This window comes from Stomoxys calcitrans, chromosome 2 (assembly GCF_963082655.1).
Source record: "Stomoxys calcitrans chromosome 2, idStoCalc2.1, whole genome shotgun sequence".
Lineage (NCBI taxonomy): Eukaryota > Metazoa > Arthropoda > Insecta > Diptera > Muscidae > Stomoxys > Stomoxys calcitrans.
This window is the reverse complement of record NC_081553.1, coordinates 211853836-211875528: the sequence shown is the minus strand read 5'-3', so window position 1 is coordinate 211875528 and position 21693 is coordinate 211853836. Positions and strand designations below refer to the sequence as shown.

Below are 21693 nucleotides of genomic sequence, written 5' to 3'. Positions count from 1 at the left end.
CATACACCTAAGCCAGTAATCGGCTGGCTGTGCGCTCTAAAAACTATAAAGTAACCTCTAAAAAGAAAATTTTAAGTTAAGAATTCCGTGCTACTTACAAAATCCTTAATGGTTTTCAATACCACTCCCCTAAGTTGGTTGATGTCTGTTATTGTGTCTCCACCTAAGTGCCGGTATCTGTTAGACGCGAAAGCCGGGCAATGACAAAGGAAATGGTCCAACGTTTCATCATCTTCCCCGCATGCCCTACACATGCTAAAACTTGCCGCACCGATTTTACATAAGTGAGCTCGTAGTCCTATGTGTCCCGTTATGATACCAATAGCTTTACTGACCTCCTTCTTGGTTATTTTCTGTAATAGCCTCGTCTACTCACGATCTGGATCCCCTCATAGGATTTTCGCCGTCTTACCGACCGTTTCGCTGTTCCACAATGTAGCATGCGCCATCGTCGCCCACTCCCTTAACTCGGACTGCGTCGACCCGAAAGGCTTCGGGTTAACCAAGACGGCAGTCCTCTAGCCTTCACCGTCAAATCGTCTGCCCTTTCATTTCCCCTTACTCCGTTACTCTGCACCCAGCCGATACGGATTTTGCCATCCTCAGAGAAGGCGTTAATATCCTTCTTACACTGCATGACTGTTCGTGACTTTACCGTCCTGGTTTTTATTGCCCTTATGGAAATTTTACTGTCGGTAAAGATGTTCACACTCGACGTCCTCGCGTTAGCACCACACCACTTCACGCATTCCGTGATCGCCCGGATCTCCGCCTGCAGGACCGTATTATGGTCAGACAGTCTAAACAGATTTCAGTCCCTGGGTTCTCCCAATCTGGCCTCTAGCTTTGATCCATCCGTGTAACATGATCTTCCAGATGGCAATACTAGGGTTCCGTCAATCTAAGACTGTGCCGATGGTAGCAGTGCCTCGCACTCGACTTCAAGCTTCATCTCAGGTATCCGATCGGAAACCTCTTTCCTTCCTTCCAGGTTTTCTATCGTCGCTTCGATTATACCGCGATGGTATGAGTTACTCCCATCCTCAATCCATTCTCCCATCGCTCCCAGGGGGAGGGTCCGCCCCCCACCGGAAGCTCAAACTCTACCATGTGCCAAAATTTCATGAAAATTGGTTCAGCCGTTTTTGAGTCTATACGGAACAGACAAACAAAGCGCAACAATTTAATTTTTATATATCGTAATATATTGGTGATCCCTGGTTATATATAAATGTCCCTTAAAAATGTTGGCCTAAACACGCAAAAACGTTCGGATCTACTTATCTCATAGCAAAACTTCTGTTCTACTGTGCTATAAGTGTTCACATTTTTATCCATATAAATAATTAATAGAAATCAAATTTTTCTTGATTTTTATGAATTTATTTTACGATTTCTAATATTATAATTACGCTCCACTTCGTTTAGTATGTATACTTAGCATCCAGTACTTTAAAGCGGAATAAAATAATTTTGTCATATCAGTATAATAGTGGAGTGTACACGAATAAGAGGAAAGTTGTTAAACAGTTTTCTAAAATCGCGGGTAATACTAAACATTTTCTGCATCTTGGAAACAGTGTTTTAGTATGATGGCAACCCAAAGAATGTAACAAATTATACCATTAATATTCGAAAGCATTGAAAATTGCCTTATTTTATAGTGATGTAATATCTTAACAAAAAAACATTTTTGTGGCGAAAAGGTTTTCCAATGTGACATTATGCGAGTTGATTTAAATACTTATTTCTGCAAGCGACTTGTATATTCGAAGATTTTTTTTCTCGCTTTCCTGATAAAAATCAAGCTTATGGTCTAGATTATGTGGTAAAAGTGTATATGAATACATATCACCATGGACAATACAAATAAAAACGCTTGGCACAAAATATTAACAATTAATTAAATAAATAAAGACAAAATCATGTTAAACTATAAAACAAAATAAAATTTTTTTAAAATAATATTCCTAGAAAAAACGTCAAACATACATCGCTTAGGATGCAATTTTAATTAATAAATTAAATAAAATTAGGTCGTGAAGGAAAATTTTAAAATCATAATGCTCACAGTAAAAATTTAAAAAAGCGGTGCCTTTCTGTTTTGGTTCTCATTCACTTGTTGGATTGGCACTTTCTTTTTTAGAATAAAATTTATGCAGGTTGCGTTGCCTTGTATTAAGGGTAACGGTACATTCTATGTGGGGACAAAGTGTGTACATAAAACCTCTTATACTACCACACATATACAGTTTTTAACGTAATATGTATTTCTCATATTGAACTAAGACTTTCTGCAACATAATCTAAACCGCCAGCTTGATTTTCAAATACATATGTAATTAAATTAAATGTTTTTTAAACCTATTATTACAAAAAATTGCATACACATATATGTATGTATCTTAAAATCTACAGCAGTTTGTTCATAATGATGTCGCTAAATTTTGTTTCCTCATGGCTATCGCCACTGCTTACATTATTTGTTGCATTATTCGCAGTCGTATTTGTATTTGTATTTAACGGCAAATTGGTATTTAGAGATGAATTGGAATTTGTAGTTGGATTCGAATTTAAAATCGTATTTGCATTGGGAATAACAACACAATTTGAGTTATTTAGAAGAAGAGTGTTATTGGTGTTATTTGTATTGTTTATACTGTTCGTATCGAAATGTTTTGTCTTGGTTTGATGTAATCTCAGTGAATTACTCTGTATGAAAGTACTTTCACAAACATTGCACTTATAAGGCCTTTCTCCGGTGTGTATTCGCCTGTGGACCGTCAAGTCTTTCGATTGTTTGAAGGCTTTTTCACATTCTGTACATTTATAGGGACGTTCATTGGTATGTGTTCTCATATGAATCTTCAGTTTACTCGATCTTCTAAAAGCTTTCTCACACACGGTGCATTTAAATGGCCTTTCACCTGTGTGACTGAGGTTATGCATTTGAACATCGTACATGCGATAAAAACGACGATCACAATGGTCACACTTAAATGGTCTCTCGCCGGTGTGTCTTCTATAGTGAACATCCAGATTGGGTTGACTGTTGCAGGTGAAACCGCACAATGCGCACAGAAAACGTTTGGCTGGTTGTTTGATTTTCTCCGGTTTTGGAATATTACTTTCCGGTCCATGTTTATTCTTAACGTGGGCCATCAACTTGTATTTATTGCAATAGCTTTTCTGGCAAATTTCACATGTAACCGATTTTCTGATTTTTCCAGTTTGAACTTTTGGTTCCAATACCGGCTCGATTTTGTGCAAAGTTCTCATGTGTGTATACATGTTATGACGTCTACTAAATTTGGCCGGACAGTTGGGACACTGCACCTTCAATTCATCCGGTAAATGGGTGTCCTTTTTGTGGCGCTTGAGTTGGCTGGCATTTTGGAAAACGCGGTCACAATCTTCACAGGGCACTGGTAAATTTTTGTCATCGTCCACCAAATCTTTTGATCTCTTCTTTGTTTTACTTTCCAAAGGATCGTAAGATGGATCATTTTCCGATTTAACGGAAACCATGTCGCTTAAAGAATCATCATCGGAAAATGCGGTTTCATTCAAAAACTCTGGAAATCTGCAAATATAAAACAAATGAAATGAAAGGCCAATGAGATGCGAATTCTTCAAATCATACAATTCAGCTTGTTCGCTCTTTGTTTTTTCAATTGTCTCCTCTTTTACGGGAAGTTCGGTTGGTTCCTGTGAAAGTTTTGTAGGCTCCTTTGTTTCTGCATCGCTGGTGTCATCAGGTGGCATGGGCTCAAAATTGTCAACCGAACTGTCTGAAGAATCTGAATCTAATTCTTCCTTAGGCTCATTTATTTTCATTTCCTCCTCATCGAAGGGATTAACCTCTTGCTTTATGCTTGTCTCATCGACGCAATCCTCTAAAACGATGCTCTCTGTTGCAAAACTGGCCAACGGTCGATCATCATCCGCAATGTGTATGGTATTCTTTAGGAAAAACATATTGCACTTTCTCACTTGCTTGATGAACATATACGACTCGCGTATCTTTTTAGTGCATATGGAACATATTCCTTGTGGCATTTTGTGTTCGTCATCTGTATCAAACTGATAGGGAGTAGAAAGAAGAACAGAACAGGTCGCCGACATTAAAGCGCTTTGTTGCACACACAGGAATCAATTCACTTCAACTTTTGATTTATTAAGTGGCAAGCAGCAAAGCCTTGCCGCTGCTACTACTACTACTTACCTCAACTTGGGCGATGTGATTTATCAGTTCCATATATGTTTTATCCAATTTCACCTTTTTGGGTTTAGTATTAATTAACGTTAATTTTGTGTTGCCTTTAAGGCATGTTCGACATTTACTATTTTTATTTAGGCTCATTATTTTCAAGCTAAATTCTCCCCATCAAGCGCAGAAATACACAATTTTTTATTTATTACGAATTGACAGCTTGGTGAGTATTCACAAATGATTGCTAACATAGCTGAGAGTAAATATTGGGAGTGTTCGCTTACTTATTATTTTCTCTCCTTGTTATGGTTCATTTGAAAGGGTGGATTTAGTAAATGGAAAAACTAATGGTTATATTGCAATTTTTAGCACGCTATTCCGATTTCTATGAACTTTGATAGGTAGTAGTGGTTTGACTCTAGGAAAACGAAACCGAAGTCTGTCCTTGGGGCAAAGGGGAAGGCTCCAACCTATCTCATATGGATATCAAATTAAAGGCAATAACGAGTCGATTATCAATAAAGTATAAAAATTTTACCCAACAAGGAGGTATGGGTCCTTGAAAATATCGAAGCCCCTAACATAGCCAATAGAGGCATCAAATTAAAGCTATTGGCAATATTTCTAATAACGAAAAAACTTAACCTATAAACCTACCATAAAAGAACTTAAACTATACTTAAAAAAATACAAAAAGAACGGGTGACATTTTTTAATTTTCTCCAAATCCCTTGTTTGGGTTTATTAAAATTTCATATCTATTTATTATTACGCCAGAATTGATATTGGAAGATCCATTTATATTGGAGCTTTATTAGATTGTTGACCGATACCTGGTACCATGCTGAAGATCATAACTGAACACAACATGCCAAATTTCAGCCAAGTCGGATAGTAATTCTGCCCTCTAGGTTCTCAAAATTTTATCGCTGGTGATCGCATTTTGGTAAGAACTATATCAGGTTAATAGACCGATGCAGACCATGCTTGGAAGGGAAAGGTTACAGCAGAAGCCCATATACAAAATTTGATCTTTTGACATCATGAAATTGCATGTTACTTGCATGCAATAAATAGAGATCTGTATAACATAAATTCGAACAACAAAATTTAAAATTAAAAAATAGTATTTATAGTTCTATAAATTGATAAATAATATTTTGTGGAAGTTTTCAAAAAAAAAAAACACTAAAAAAATTATAGCAAAATGTCTTCTCATTTCCTTGAGCATTCTTTTAAGATTTCACCATTCCACCGGAAGACTAGCTTTCTGTTCCTTTGCATGAGTTCGTTTATGCACCGATAAATTGTATTCTTGGGTAAATCCTTTTCCACATATTGCACACTTGAATGGTCTTTCACCGGAATGCACTCGTTTGTGTTTTGTTAATTTTGAACTGACTCGAAATGTCTTTGGACATAAGGGACACTTGTATGGTTTTTCACCTGTATGCAAATAACTATGCTTTTTCAGATCATACGAGGTCAAAAATGAATTACCACAAATTTCACAAACGTATGGTTTTTCACCAGTATGATGGCGTCTTATATGAAGTTTTAAATGGGTGCTAGTAGTCGTTGAGTAATCACAGTCGGGACATTGAAATCGTTTATCTGGAACTTCTGAAGGAACTTGAAGAAACGTTTCTGTTACTTGTTGATCGGAATGTACATGTGCTATGTGATTTTTTAGATCTTTACTTCGCTTGTACTTTTTGCCACAATGTAGACAGACGCTATACATATCCTCGCTCATATGTACGAAACGCTTGTGGGCATACAGCGAGGGAAAATCCTTGTAGACCTTATCACATTGGTCGCATTTTCTAGCCAAAGAATTGTAGGGTTTACCATCAACATAATTAAATTTCAATATTTTTCTGTCTTCTTTTATCATTTCTCTTATAAATTCCTCATCATCATCGCTTCCTTGGTTGAGAGCAAAATTTGCTTTCGCATTGCCATTGCTGATATAGTCTGAATCCTCCGAATCATTTGTTATATTTCTAAAAAAACATAAAACATTTATGTTTGCTGATCTTAAACTGTATAACAAAATCATATCTTACCTATCAACATTGCGTATGAGAGCCTTAATGTGGGATTTGTGCTCGCCTTTTATATGATCCACTAAGTCTAATTTTTTTAAGCAATCAAAAGCGCAAAACTTGCACTTAAATTTGTCATTTTCCGTGGTGTGTTTTGTGCGTTTATGATAATTCATGCCCGCTTTACTTTTGGCCATATAATCGCATAGTTCACATTTAAAAGTTTTCTTAGCAGAGCTTTCTTCTTTTGTAGCATTTTTAGGCTTTTGTTGCATTTTTAGGTAAATACTTGGAGTGGCAATCTCATGCATTTTGCGTAAATGTTTTAATAGATATGCCTTTTTCAATGGTTTAAAACATACGGGGCAGGAAACTTGTGATTTTATAGGGATTGCATCACCACTTAGCGAAACGAATTTTTGTTCAGGGGGTTCAAGATGATCTCTAAAAAAATATATAGCAATGAATTGTTAACACCATAGATGAAAATTTATAAGGGTAAAACTCAAGGTGTTCACCACAACATAAAATTGGTCTATTGGTCCGTTGTTTTTGTTCAATATTTTTGAGAATAATGAAAGAATTGTAGGGGAATATGAGACAAATAAAGAGCTAGCCAGGAATGTGTCGCTGATGAATGTTGACCATGCAACGACGATATCAGTGAACCCACTACCTGTTTGGTAGGTAGGATAGGCGCTTTCCACGATGCTTACGCGAATAAAGCATGGACTGATGATGAGGAAAACAGCAAACCTTTTAAGGGTGAGTAAGCATGACCTAGTGACAGGAGTCATGACTAATAAATTCAAGGTAAGGTTATTGACCTCACGCTAGACACGGGGAGTGGGACTTTTGCAGAGTTTATGGACATGGGGAAAATTACAGGGGGTCAATTATTCTGTCATTGCCCAGCAATAGCGAGATTGTCTGGGAAATCCTCATTTCTTGTCTGTATTCTTTTCTCATAGCCTTCTCATCTTCTTCTACACAATTGTAGGGGCTCGAAATGTCTGACTAGAGGGAACTCTCCGATTGGAGCACCTTCTCATCTTCTTCTACACAATTGTAGGGGCTCGAAATGGCTGACTAGAGGGAACTCTCCGATTGGAGCACAACGATTAGTCTCCCTTGCTTCTTCTCTTAAGTATTTACACTTACATTTCATCAGTATCAGACTTTAATGAAGTATCGCCCATTTGATTCAACAACTCGTCCTCCTTGTTTCTTTCGTTATCAGTTATTATTTTTTTGCGTTTGTTGTTGTTTAACGATTGTTCTCTTAGATCACTTGCGCCTTTGAAAGGATTCACATCTTCAAGATTATATTCGTTTTTCATTTCCGACTCCTCCATGGGCAAATCTATGGATTCTTCCCGCAAGCAATCTACTTTAATACTGGTAACCATTTTCATAAGTTTATTATTACTTTCTTGGGCCTGACTAATAAACTTATAAGTGCGAGTGAGTTGGCGACAGCATTTTGTACATAGGCCTTGAGGCATTTTTGTTTCATGTTCATTGGAAAACTATAAAGATGTACAAAACATACAGATAACATTAGAAGGTAGTTCAACCAACATGATGGACCTACCTCTAATTGTGCATATTCTGCTAGCAGTTGGCCATAAGTCTTCTGTGCGGCGTTAACCAAATTTAAAAGCGGCATTAACTTTTCCTGGGATTTTAAACAAGTACGACAGGTTCTATATTTAATATTTGTACCACCAACATCTTCATCCATGGTTTTATTGTGTTTTCCTATTAAATGATTTGTTTAATTACAATTCACTGTGCCTTAATAACACAACTGACATTAGGTTTTTATTTATTGAGAGAGCGAGGGAGAGGTCTAACGGTCAATAATAATTGAAAAGTAAAGGTACATAACGGGATTCCAATTTAAAAAATGATATTGTAATTGTTAACAATGTATTAAGTTACCATTCTTAATTTATTAGACGCAAATGCAAATTTTTCCCAGGAATATTCGTTTAAGGAACAATGGGCAATGCCTCAAACATCAGAAGGGAATTTAGTCCGTACGAATCTTCATTATTCGAAACTTTCTGACCTCAATAGGAAGCCGCTCCGCCCAATTTCTGGACATGAGGCACTATGAGTGCTCAAAAACAGGTTCTCGTCTTTGGTCCGATACTCGATATATTCACGGTATATCGAAATGTTTCAGCATTAGTGCAGATATTTCGTCTGGGTCTAGTGCCTTAGACGATTGGACGTTACCAGTGACAGAACCCAGGCGTTCGAACCCAGGCGTTCAGCGTCTATTACACTTGGGAAAATGACTGAAATCCTATTATCCCTTCAAACCGCGGCTGAAATGTGCCTTGACTAAAGACCACAACTTACCTTATCCAGCTCTTTAGTTACAATGCTTGAAGTGATATAGCCATAAATTCTATTCATGTTCGCTGATTACCTTTTGTTTTCTGGTTTAGTTTCCTGATGCTAAGTACGACGTATCCCACAATGTTCGTTTACGTCGTACTAGCTCCGGGAATCTACGCCCCGAGAGTCTTTTCCCACCAAAATTATTACACCCTTTATTAGTAACAAAAATAAAACTTTTGTATAACAATATTATATACATTGGCTTTAAATTTACATTTAAATTCAAACAACTTTTTAAAATTATTCCAATAGATAACTACTCCACCTCCTCGTGATGATTTTCATTCATTTGATGGACATTTAATAGTGCTCTATCTGCGAAAAATTTACCACACACTAAGCATTTGATTTTTTGCTCCTTCTTCATATGCGTTCGTTTGTGTATTTTCAGATTATAGTTTTTGGAAAACCCTTTTCCACACTCTGTGCAATTGTAGGGTTTGATTTCACTGTGTATACGTTTGTGACGTTTCATGCCATTCAAATTACGAAAACCTTTTTCGCAAACTGGACATTGGTAAGGTCTTTCGCCGGTGTGCAGATACCGATGAGTTTTCAAATCGGCCGGCACCACAAAGGCCTTTGAACAAAATTCACATTTATACGGTTTCTCCCCGGTGTGGTGACGATGTGTGTGAATGGTCAAACAGGTTATTGTGGTGCAGACATAAGAGCACTGGGTACACATGAAACGTTTTTCACGTTCCTGCTTTTTGCGAATGTATTTAGGCGTCGTGTCATTGTCTGCATCATCTAATTTATTGGGATGCTTCGCTAGTATATGCAGTTTTAGATCATATGACCTTTTATATTTTCTCTCACAATGTGGACATTTGCTATATTCACGCTCTTTGTGCACCAAACGTCTGTGAACTCTTAGGGCTAAGGAATTATTATAGACATTGCCACACTCTTCACAGCGTCTAGCGAAAGAACTAGTTGACAATGATTTTGGTATTCTTTTTTTCATTTGTAAAATATCGCGAATTGTTTCTTCGTCGCCACTGGAAGCTTGTAAATTTTGTTCGTCAACTTCATCGCATACAAAGGCGGAATAATTTTGATATTCCTGAACTATGCTTTCCATATCGGCAGAGGATCTCGAATCTGCAGTTTCTCTGAAAACATTTTTTTGTTTTTTAGTTGGGTCGTTTAATTTGAAAATACTATACTTACGTCTTTGTTTGTTCAATTTGGTCGGCTTTCTTTCTTATACTTTTAACTATGGCCAAGTGGACTCGTTTTGTGTGGTGCAATAAATCGAATTTTTTAATACAGGTATACGAACAAAATCGACATTTGATTTTGTCACTTTCTTTTCCATGTTTAGATTTTGTATGATAGTTTAGGCCTGCATAAGACTTTGTTGTGTAATCGCATAAGCGGCATTTTATCACCTTTGATTTTCTGGCCAAAGTAGAATTTTCTTCATCTTTACCTGAGCATTTTGTTGTGTGTTCTGGATGTTGGTCTTTGATATGATCTCTTAAATTTCTGTTATTATTGAAATTCGAGGAACAATAATTGCATGCAAGTTCTTCATTATCCGTTTCAGTACAATTATCTGTTGTGGAGCATTCTTCCTTATGTTCCAAAAACATATGCATCATAAGTTCGTCATTATTTATGAAGACTATTTCGCAACAAGAACATGAATTGGCCTCAAGCTCTTCTGTTGGTGTAGTTGCTCCTAAAGCGTTTTGTCCATTAATTATTTTTGTTTTTGAGTTTCTTCGCCGTTGAGATGACTTGGGCAGCCGCTTTTTTATATGTAATATGTCTCTAATATATTCCTCATCGCCACTCGTACAAATGTTTTTGCCTTTACTGACTATATCGCTCTTCTTTTCAAGTGGGTCATTATTATCGTTATCAATGGCATTATGAGGACCATCATTCGAAACTTCGTTTTCTTCCTCAGAGGCTTGGCTAGAAAAAAAAAATAAAACAATTAACAGGTAAATTACAAAAGAAAGGTACAAAAGAAAGGATTAGATGCTTTTCATTATTCCTGTTTTGTTTTCAATTGGCTGGGGAGCCTATAATAACCATTTCTTTTTTTTTGTAATCAAATAAGAATAGTTCATAATTTAGATTTTAGTGAGAGTTAAGTTTTATTTTTGTACTTGGGCATATTGTTACATATGCAATGCGAATTTTTGGCCAAATAGGCTTAGTGTTGCAAAGATGCGAATAAATAAATAAATAAATAAATAAATAAATTACGTTAATCTGGGTAAGTTTGCCAAGTTAGTCAACATTTTATTTTTTTTTTTTAGAAAAAACATAGCTACCTCATATTATTTTCTTCATCCTCCATATTCTGCTTAAGCGCTTTGATCTCCGATAAATGTTGTTTCTTGATGTGCAAAAACATATCAAATTTTTTAATATTTTTATACGAACAAAATTTACATTTAATTCGATCCTCTTCAGTTCCATGCTTAGAACGTTTGTGAAAATATAAGGCGGTATAAGTTCCAACTGTGTAATCGCACAAATTGCATTGAAATGAAATATTATCTATTTCAAGATTTGTTCCCTTTTCGCTTGCATCTTCATCCACCAAATGGTCACTAATGCTTGGCAAGTTTTTGTAATTTCTCGTTTTTCCCTCTTGTTTGTGTTTAAGTATATGGATTTTCATTTGCTGCCGGTTGTTAAAGACTGTTTCACAAATTTTGCAAGAGTAACCTCGTTTTGGACGAGTAGATTCATCTGATACTTCTATTTTTTCATTTGCCAAGTCGTCATCATCATTTTCTGCAGCATTATTATCACTATCGTCCTGCAGACTCTCTTCAAATGCCTCTCCATAGTCTGAGTCTTCTAACACACCTTTTGATATATTTTCAACGGTTCGATCATCATCACATTCATCTGCACCATCAGAATTACCTTCTTCTGTGACTGCATCCGCTAGTTCATGATAGTCCGTCGTTTCAAAAGATGTTGTGTGTTCTTCAGACTCCTCGCCTCTGTGTAATTCATTTTTTATGTCAAATGTTTGGGGAAATTCAAGCATTCCCTCTCTAAGACACTTGGTCAGCTTGTCATGACACGATTGAATTTGCTTCACAAAGAGGTACGTTTTTTGTATTTGTTCACAACAGACCGAACATAAATGTTGGGGCATCTTCTCCTCATCATCTTCAATAATCTACAATTGATGAAACAAGTGTTAGAATGGAAGCTACAAATACCCATGGTACCCAATTACTTTCATATTGGCAAATTCTATTAGAATTTCCGCATAACTTTTTCTTTGATGTTTGGAATAACTTGTGATATTCATCATGTGAACTAAATCCTCATTTTGACTGCGACGAAGACATGTGCGGCATATTTCTTGGATATTCTCCATGTTTTCACATTTGAAATATTTTTATTTTGTTGCAATGTTTACAATAGACGATAACAAGGCCGATGCGAATATTTTAACGGCGTCGCAATGTCATCTGTTTAACAGCAGTGTGCCAAGAGTTTTCCGTCCCTTGTCCCCAAAAATCCCCAAACAATTTTGAAAGGCTTTTTACAAAATATACAACATTAGCGTTGGCGTAGTTATTTCATGGCCAAATGATTCTTCAACTGGGCTGAAGTGATGGGATACCGAAAACAAAATATACAACATTTTTTATTCGTATATAAGAATTAATTTAATTGTCATATTTTTATTGACGCCCAAACCCACTAAGGATGTGTGCCACGCGAAGGCATGGATATACAATTTTTGAAGTTGTAAGTAATGTATAGCGATGTAGGGTGTACTGGAGCGGTGTCCAGTCACAAGTTGGACAGTCGATAACACATGTTTTGTACTGAATTGTTAAAAAACGACATAATTTCTCATTGGTACATGTGTTGTTGTACTTCGATGGAAGTTTTAGCTCAATGATAAGGGGCCTCTTTTTTTATAGTCAATCTAAATGGCGTGCCGCAGTGCGACACCTTTTTGGGGAGAGGTTTTTATATGGCATAGTTCCTTATACATGTTGCCAGCATTAGGAGGGGATAGGATAACCACTGCTGATATTTTTTTTCGACGTTCTCACCAGGTTTCGAACTCAGGCGTTCAGCGTCATAGGCGGACATGTTAACCTCTACGCTACGGTGGGCTCCCTTAACGTATGTATAGTTATATCTTCGCACGGGTAATATATCTGTCTCCTAATGAAGGTGATCCACGTAAGAACTGAGGAGAAAACCCGTCGCAGATGGAAGAGCGTCATTCTGACAGATCTGAATATAAAGGGAGATTTTTTTAGCTTTCATCTTTTTGGCAACACTGGTTTAAGCGAGAGAAGGAAGATCGTTCTGTGCGACTTCCCCCAGCTTGGGTCTTTTCCAGGCTTCAGTAGCGTTATCACTCTGCCCATTTTTCAGACATGGGCATCTATGAGAGTGCTCAGAGACAGGTTGTGGATCTATATTATATACTCGACTCTCGGTACATCAAAGTACTTCAGCGGCGATTCCGTCTGGGTCGAGCGCCTTGAACGACTTGGCGCTGCAGATGACATTTGTATCTTCATCCACGGCAAAGTGTGATGGTTGTTCACCGGCTCGGAGATGACGAATGAGTCTCCCTTACCCTGCCATTGTCGGGATGCTCACTAAATTGGGGATTGAATAAGCGGGCACTTCTCTTCGAATCAGTCACTCTTACTTGGACAAATGTGAAAAAACATAGTCTTTATTCATTATATTCATGACATACGCATTAAAATAGGTTCGGTGTTGAGAGCCGCTTTGGCAAAACAAATTTTTGAATGTGTGCTATTGTGAATTGATTTTCCTCTCTATGTATGTATGTTAGTATGGCAATGCAATTCCGGGTTAGGCTAATGACTCTGGTATTCTTGTAAAACAAAAAATAAAAGAAATACAAAGAAAATACAAAATCAATTGTAAGTTACTTACAATTAAACAATAAGAGACGTTGGGCAAATTATCTACATTTTGGAGTAAGACAGCACATAACCAAGATGACTTCTCAAACGGCAAGTGATGATAATGTTACCGAACAAGATATGACTTTTACAAAAGAATTAAGAGCTGCAACAAAAGAGGTTCATAAAATAAGTGACGTTTTAGTTAATGCAAAATTTGCCTTTGGTAAGTTAAAAGATGTGCTCAATTACTAATTTGTAAATCAAATAAATGCGTTTAATTTGCAGCCTTATCTGACGATGCTGTATGGTATGATGGCCTGCTTAGTTTTTATGAGATCTATAAATTTTTAGAACGCAATTTACCCCAAGAGCTATTGCCAAAAGAATTGCATCGCACGCAGTCATTTGAAAAGGATTTTGATTTCTTCTATGGCGAAAACTGGAGAGATACCTATGAAATACGGCCTGCAGTGCGTAAATACTTGGACCATTTGGAAGAAGTGAACAAAAAGGATAAGCTACTATTGTTTGCCTATGCCTATCAAATGTATATGGCATTAATGTCCGGTGGCCAATTGTTACAGAAGAAACGCATGATAGCTCGTAAATTGTGGCCTGGCTCAAATGGAGTGACCGAAGAAGAGGAGAAGCAGCCGTTATCCGAGGAGCCTTCAAATCCGGATGATTTAACAACAAGACCCATGCCTGTACAAGTGTCAATTTGTCCCGAAGGTTGCTCAGCAACATATTTTACGGAAAAAATCACTGTCTTAAAAGGGAAATTGCGTAAAGTTCTTAACGATAACTATGGGAAATTTGATGAACAGATGAAAGCTGCTTTTATAGAGGAAAGCAAAAATGTTTTTCTCTTCAATAGTGATGTAGTGCGTTCCATAAAGGGGGTCAATCGTGCAAATATACGCAAATTGGCTATTGTTGTTGTCTTCTTTGTTAGTATATATTTTGCCATTAAACTAGCCAGACGTTAAGGAGGAACAAAATTTAATCTTTTTTTAAATTCCCAAAATTGTTGTGTCTTTAATTATTAAGATAATTATGACAATGACACTTATTTTAAAAATTCATATAATAGCATTGCATATACATTTTAGAAAATAAATTAAAAATAATTAGACTATTTATTTTTGTTTGTTTCGTACTTCCTTTTATTTGTTCTCGGTACTGATTTTTTTCAATCTATAAAATGTAATTTGTTTTTCTGACTTCTATTGAATAAGGTATATCAAAGTCAAGCCAGTGCTTTTATTATTTTTTTTTAAGCATGAAACAAAAATTGCTTATAATTTGGCAATATTCTATTTTGTTAATTGATTTTATTTCTATTCTCATTTTGCATTAGGAAATACTTTTTTTAAACTTCATATAAGATCCCTTCTCCTGAAATGCCCTCACATATATTTTTGCTGTTTTTATTTTATTTAAATAAAAAACCATTAAAAAAATACTGATATGAATAGGTTTGTATAATTTTGTTTTCAGTTTATGTCAGAACACTAAAGCAGTCTCTTGCAGAGCATGAAACTTGTCTGTCGAAAAGGAGTTTAGTTCTTAAACATCTAACTTAGTCCTCTGTACCATCAATTGGCTAATATTCGGGGGTGTTAGAAATTTAGCTTTGCTTTTTAACCCTTGAAACGACTTGTTAATGCCCCAAGAAAATAATTTTAGCTTTTTACCATCCTTGTTGTTGCTGTAGCAGTGTGTTGTGTTTTATCCACTCGTCTGCTATGTTCTGTTAAGTATCCAGAACTAGGAACTCGGCAACTAAGTTGAGATGCGTCCAGGGAGATTTAATCCTAAGTTGAGTAGGATTGGCTTGGCAGTTAAACAGGTGTGGTCCCAGGTTACAATCGCTGCCATCAATTCTAGCTCTGTAAGAGTTGGGACGGCTACATCTGCTGGAACGTAGAAACAGCCCATAAGGTTTTGCTTAAACAGCATGTAGTTATGTCTTTTCTCTAGAAGGATCTTTGTCTCCTGTTGGAGGTGGTCCACATGAGAACTGAGGACACAACCCGTCAACAAGGTTTCTTTGTCTGCACCCCAAGTGCTGCCGGCAAGTGACTTGAGGACCTTGTTTCTACGTTTGACTTTGTCGCAAATTAACATGGCATATGGGGGAGAGAAGGTGACGCCAAGTATGTCAACAATGGGTGGGGGGCCTGATGCTATGATCATACAATCGTCCGCATATGATACGATCTCTATGCCGTCTGAAGGCGGTGGAATGGAGGATAGGTAGAGGTTAAACAGTGCCGGAGATATCACCGCATCTTGGGGAACTCCCTGTTTCACTCTACGGTGCTTCGACTTCTTATCCCTAAATTCCACAAATGACTAGCGACCACACAGATAATTCGCTACCCAGCGGAGGACGTGTTGGCGATGTCCTCAAATAATTTGGCATGGCTGACCGTGACAAATGCCTTCGATAGGTCCAGTGCCACGAGGACCGTCCTATCACATGGCCCTGGCTGATTGAAGCCACGGCAAATGTGTGCGGTGATGGCATGCAAAGTTGGTGTTGTGCTATGCAGTCTTCGAAATCCATTTTGATGTTCGGCGAATGAAAATTCTCTTACGAGGCTCGGGAGGTGTAATGCCTCAAGCGTCTTTGCTGCTGGTGAGAGAAGGGAGATCGGTCTGTACGATTCCCCCATTTTCCAGACATCGGGAAATGAGGGAGTCGTGTTCAAATACAGGTTGAGGACAGTAGTAAGGTACTTAACTCCAGGTGGATCCAGATTCTTCAACACCAATGTAGAGATTCCGTCGAGGCCCAACGTCTTATATGATTTGGCGCCACGGATGACATTCGTAACTTCGCCCACGGTAAATTGTGATGGCTGTTCATCGGCTCGGAGACCACGAATACGGCGAATGGCTCTCCTCCTTGCCCTTGTGCTAGCTACCGGGTGCGTCCACAGGTTGCGGATAGTGGAATGCTGCAACGGCAGTCGTGGACAATCATCGGTATCGAGCGGAGAGTCTCAGCGGCACCGGCTCTTGCACAAATACTGAGTGCCTACGATGCTCTCGATATGACAAGGCGAATTAATGGCGCCTTTAAATAACTAATGGCCATACCGTTCCCGCGGTGATCCTTTATATTTTTTTTCAAATACTTTTATATTTATAAAAAAAAGTAATCACGAAAAAATTTCGCAAAAAACATAGTACCAACCATAAGTTTTATTTTATTTTCATATCTAAGTTGTATATCACTTAAAAGCAATCACTGCTTCGGTAAAAACGTCTATCAAATAATACAAAATAATGAGAGAATATAAAATATTACGTTTTATACGTACAACATACGTAAACCATAAAAGTCACGCCGTTTGTACACTAACTATGAACTGTTTTTTGTCAGGAATGCATGTGTGTTAATCATTTTCAATGAATATCTAAACATTCGAAGAAGGAGAAGATTAGTTCTCCTTGGGAAGCAATAAAGATCTGGAGCAAGATTTTGTGTAATTAATTGACTTTAACAACCGGAAGCTGGGTACTGTAAAAGCTAACGTTTGGTAAAATTTAAAAGGTATTCGAAATACTAAGAGATACTGCATGTTCATGGTGATTTTGTTATTTGAATAATTTCTTTGTGCATACATTTGCAAGAAATTTCTGCTGGCATTTTTTGGTCATAATTTTAATTTATATATTTTTTTCTTTTTCTAAAAAACCTATATGATATTACAGCTTTTAATACCATACAAACAAAATGCAAAACTTCTGTTTCATTTGGTCCCATATCCTATAAATCTCTCTACATCTCTACCAAATGATCACCTGAACAACTCCTACTATCCACAAACAAAAAAAAAAACAACTTCCACCACCACAACAAGCTACTTCCATCTGTATAAACAAAAAACCACAACACTCCCAATTCCAATATCTTGATTTTTGGTATTTTCGGTTTCTGTGCTCTTGGTTTGATATTGGTTATATTCTGTAGTTTAATTTGCACCTATTCTTACAAATTTGCTATTGTTTTTTATTATATACATATTTATATATAGTAAATGTTTAACAAATTGTAAATACCAAAGGTTTTGGGCATTTTCAAAGTAATACATACATTTATCCAACAAAATGTCGGATATTTTTAATAGTTTTGATAGTAACGGTGCAGGTGGTGACGATTCTCAGGACATAATAATGGCATCACCCTCCCAAAGTAGCCCTATGGCAAATAATTCCAATTCAAACTCGACTGGTGTGCTGGGTGCGTCGTCGCAGACAGCATCTAACAATGCCACATCAGCCGCCTCAGGCAGCAGTTCCACAAATACAAATACAAAAGCCTCTTCAGGAGCCGAAAGTCAACCGGTAAGAATTTCACTACACTTCTGTTTTGGTTTAATGTTGAATATTATTTTTTTTTTTAGATATTGACCAAACCCCGCCTTTTGGAATTGGTGAGAGAAGTTGATACCACAGCCCAACTAGATGAAGATGTGGAGGAATTGTTACTGCAAATCGCTGATGACTTTGTTGAAGATGCTGTTAAGGCCACTTGTGCCTTTGCTAAACATCGTAAAGTTTCCAAAGTCGAGGTACGTGATGTCCAGCTACATTTGGAGCGTAAATGGAATATGTGGATTCCGGGCTTCGGCACCGATGAACTGAGACCTTACAAGCGTGCAGCCATCACGGAGGCCCACAAGCAGCGTTTGGCTTTGATAAGGAAAACTATTAAGAAATATTGAATTGTTTTCACAGCCACTGCCTCAATGTTCAAGGATTGATAGAATGTATTTTTTTAGTTTCTAAGTAATTAGGATTAGTAATAATAAAAATATTCGTAAACTATAATTTTTATATAATAAAGAAATTTAACTAATGGATAGAAAACAAAAGCTGGAACACCGAATTAAAAAAAACTAAACATTTTAACAAAACGCTTCCCTACCTACAGTTGATCCCAGCGAGAACGAATTTCAAAAGCTTAATAACCTCAGACAAGTCCTCAAAATCAAAATAAATTAAAAAACAACAGTTGTGCTAAAGTTTTCTCGGCGTTGTTGTTGTGTTAACCATATGTTTGCGTTGGGAGATAGCATATTCGTCTAGCTGGTGAGGTGAGCAAGTTCGTTCCGGTCCATGGGATCGATTTTCATGTTATGGTCAATTTGTTCTTCTCGGGTTTTGCAATATTTGGGACAGTGTAAATATCTGGTGGATTTATCAGGGTTAAAACCCATATATTCTCTGACTTTACATTAAAATTGTTCACACAGTTCACTTGAAAGTATCTAGTATGTGATGACGAGGAGACCTATCCTCTGTAGTTAGCTAACACTGTCTTCCCCCTTACTTGTGTACTGGACATAACATTGTTTGCTGAGGTTTCAATGTTCTGTATGGTGGATTCTTGGCTTCAGCAGCATTTCGACACCTCTGTTCGTGCCATGGATTTTTTTGGGGACTTTGTAACTCTCTCTAGGCGCTCGTAGTAAATTTCTCTAGTCTGATCGTCCTTGTCTTCTGTCGGTGCATGCGCACCAACAAGGCTGATGTTGAAGAATTTGGTCTTTATGCGAGTTGTGGCATGCCTCTCATCAACCGGAATAAATCTAAAGACAATGTGTTTTAGTCTACGACTAACCACAAATCCACATCCAAATTCATGCCTTGTATCATGACAGCTATAATATAGGGAGTCACATTTCGGTATTTCCCAAGTCATCGCACTTCGTGTATGGCAGTTATAACGCTCCTGTAGCTTTCAGTTAGAACCGCCAGAACATGTACTGCACCTTCTATGTCCCAACATAACATGGGTTTGCGGGCGGAGATCCGGGCCATTACAGAATGTGTGAAGTGATATGATATTAAAGCGGGGACGTCGAATGTCGTTCTCCAAGGACTACATTCACTCGGTAGCCATTTACCGCATCTGCTACCGTGTCTGCATGAATGTTGTCTAGACCTGCTTGATATGCCGCTTGATCTAGAGGTTCTCTCTTGTAGCGCTGAATGTCACGCTCTTCATCATGTAGATCTACCTTAAGGCTTCTAGGCAGTGGATATCTATCCACACACATCGTCTGACGACGAGGAGGCATAAGGCGACGACGCTTGTGGCCCACTGCTGGCTATGTTCGCGCAGCACCTTGCAACAGGCCACCGTAGCGCAGAGGTTAGCATGCCCGCCTATGAAGCTGAACGCCTGGGTTCGAATCCTGGCGAGACCATCAGAAACAATTTTCAGCGGTGGTTGTCCCCTCCTAATGCTGGCAACATTTGTGAGGTACTATGCCATGTAAAACTTTTCTTCAAAAAGATGTCGCACTGCGGCACGCCGTTCGGACTCGGCTATAAAAAGTAGGTCCTTATCATTGAGCTTAAACTTAAATCGCACTGCACTCATATTGTGTCCTCACCTAAGTAACGGTGTCTGTTAGTCGCGAAAGAAGCAGGAAGTGCTCCAACGTCTCATCATCTTCCCTACATGTCCTACATATGCTATCACCTGCCGCACCGATTTCGCATAAGTGAGCTCGTAGTCCTATGTGTGCCGTTATGATACCAACAGCTATACTGACCTCCTTTTTGCTTCCTTTCAGTAATAGTTTTGTCTTCTATATATAGTTATGTAATAGGGTATAATATATTTTTATACCCTACACCAATACTGTGGTACAGGGTATTATAACTTTGTGAATTTGTTTGTAACACCCAGAAGGGTGAGAGATAGACCCTTTGATAAGTATACCGATTGACTCAGAGTTACTTTCTGATTCGATTTAACTATGTCCGTCTGTCCATGTTCATTTGTGTACAAAGTACAGGTTGCAATTTTCATCCGATCATCTTCAAATTTGGTACAAGCATCCAGAAGGAAGAGAGATAGACCCTTTGATAAGTATACCGATTGTCTCAGAGTCACTTTCTGATTCGATTTAGCTATGGCCATCTGTCTGTCCGTTTATCCGTCTGTCCATGTTCATTTTTGTACAAAGTACTGGTCGCAATTTTCATCCGATCATCTTCAAATTTGGTGCAAGCATTTTCTTTGGCCTAGAGGCTAACCCTATAGAAATTGGAAAAAATCGGGTCAGATTTGGATATAGCTGCCATAAATATGTTCCTCCGATTTAGATTAAAATTGCAATTATATTGCATTTGTAAACCGATTTTCACGATATTTTGCACGAGGGATTCTCTTATAAGTCTCGACATTACTGATGAATTTCAAAGAAATTGGTTCAGATTTAGATATAGCTCCCATATATATGTTCCCCCGATTAGGACTTGTTAACGGATTCACACGAAAATTGGCACAAAGGATTCCCTTATGACTCCTGATATTGCTATTTAATTTAATAGAATTTGGTTTAGGTTTAGATGTAGCTCCCTAATATATTTCCGTCCGATTATGAATAATACTTAATAATTTAGTAATTAGTTAACAGATCTTCACAAAATTTGGCAAGAAGGTTTCTTCGGTGACTGATGAATTTCATAGAAATTTGTTCAGTTTTAGGTATAGCTCCCATATATAAACATCTCCCGATTATCACTTTTAAGGCCTTTGCTAAAGCATTTATCAATCGATCTTCCTAAAAATTTGCACAACGATATGTACTGATTTTAATCGAAATTCTACATATCAAATATAAGCAAATTTTAATTTCGACGACTTAGCCTGCATAGTATATCCACACAATTATTTTCTTTAACTGAACAGAATGCAATAAGAATACATTTTGCATACGAACTGTATTGTAATTATAATATTTGTCACACACTCCAAAACCGACCTACATGTCAAGTAGGGTCACACACATCACACCACCCTAACACCCTCACCTAAATAGTTATACACTTTCTCACACTCATCTAAAGGGTGATTTTTTTGAGGTTAGGATTTTCATGCATTAGTATTTGACAGATCACGTGGGAATTCAGACATGGTGTCAAAGAGAAAGCTCAGTATGCTTTGACATTTCATCATGAATAGACTTACTAACGAGCAACGCTTGCAAATCATTGAATTTTATTACCAAAATCAGTGTTCGGTTCGAAATGTGTTCATTCACCGTAACGTTGCGTCCAACAGCATCTTTGAAAAAATACGGTCCAATGATTC

At 37.4% G+C, this 21693-nt stretch overlaps 3 protein-coding genes across 7 annotated transcripts in view; 2 read left to right on the top strand and 1 right to left on the bottom strand.

The window, feature by feature from the left end:
* LOC106088799 (transcription initiation factor TFIID subunit 12) overlaps window positions 1-18413 on the top strand; it is a 41380-nt gene extending 22967 nt beyond the window's left edge. Inside the window, exons 1-3 of one of the 5 annotated variants that reach the window (XM_013254484.2) lie at window positions 16989-17133; window positions 17731-17927; window positions 17987-18413. In XM_013254484.2, coding sequence (XP_013109938.1) covers window positions 17757-17927; window positions 17987-18307 — 492 coding nt within the window. In that variant the 5' untranslated portion in view covers window positions 16989-17133; window positions 17731-17756 and the 3' untranslated portion in view covers window positions 18308-18413. Of the gene's footprint in view, window positions 1-16988; window positions 17134-17294; window positions 17928-17986 lie in introns of those variants that run through there. The other 4 variants (XM_013254482.2, XM_013254481.2, XM_013254479.2 and 1 more) reach the window with 4 other exon arrangements.
* On the bottom strand, window positions 1362-12185 carry LOC106088790 (uncharacterized). The gene is made up of 13 exons (XM_059361757.1): window positions 11894-12185; window positions 10968-11833; window positions 9850-10602; window positions 8934-9791; window positions 8871-8875; window positions 8764-8823; window positions 7856-8022; window positions 7423-7790; window positions 6283-6705; window positions 5461-6219; window positions 4226-4373; window positions 3644-4083; window positions 1362-3583 (listed from the first exon to the last, which is right to left on the bottom strand). Exons 1-13 carry the CDS (start codon window positions 12035-12037, stop codon window positions 2413-2415), a joined length of 6162 nt encoding a protein of 2053 aa, XP_059217740.1. The 5' UTR covers window positions 12038-12185; the 3' UTR covers window positions 1362-2412.
* On the top strand, window positions 13493-14706 carry LOC106088798 (heme oxygenase 1). The gene is made up of 2 exons (XM_013254478.2): window positions 13493-13791; window positions 13854-14706. The coding sequence occupies exons 1-2, from the start codon at window positions 13662-13664 to the stop codon at window positions 14555-14557; spliced, it is 834 nt and encodes a 277-aa protein (XP_013109932.2). The 5' UTR covers window positions 13493-13661; the 3' UTR covers window positions 14558-14706.
* Window positions 18414-21693: the final 3280 nt, after the last annotated feature.

Coding starts and splice junctions, on each gene's coding strand:
- LOC106088790 (XM_059361757.1), bottom strand. CDS start 12,037: ATGGAGAATATCCAAGAAATATGCCGCACATGTCTTCGTCGCAGTCAA. Junction 6,706..7,422: donor AAGTCTGATACTGATGAAAT/GTAAGTGTAAAT, acceptor ATATTTTTTTAG/AGATCATCTTGAACCCCCTG. Junction 6,220..6,282: donor CTCATACGCAATGTTGATAG/GTAAGATATGAT, acceptor ATGTTTTTTTAG/AAATATAACAAATGATTCGG.
- LOC106088798 (XM_013254478.2), top strand. CDS start 13,662: ATGACTTCTCAAACGGCAAGTGATGATAATGTTACCGAACAAGATATG. Junction 13,792..13,853: donor TAATGCAAAATTTGCCTTTG/GTAAGTTAAAAG, acceptor TTTAATTTGCAG/CCTTATCTGACGATGCTGTA.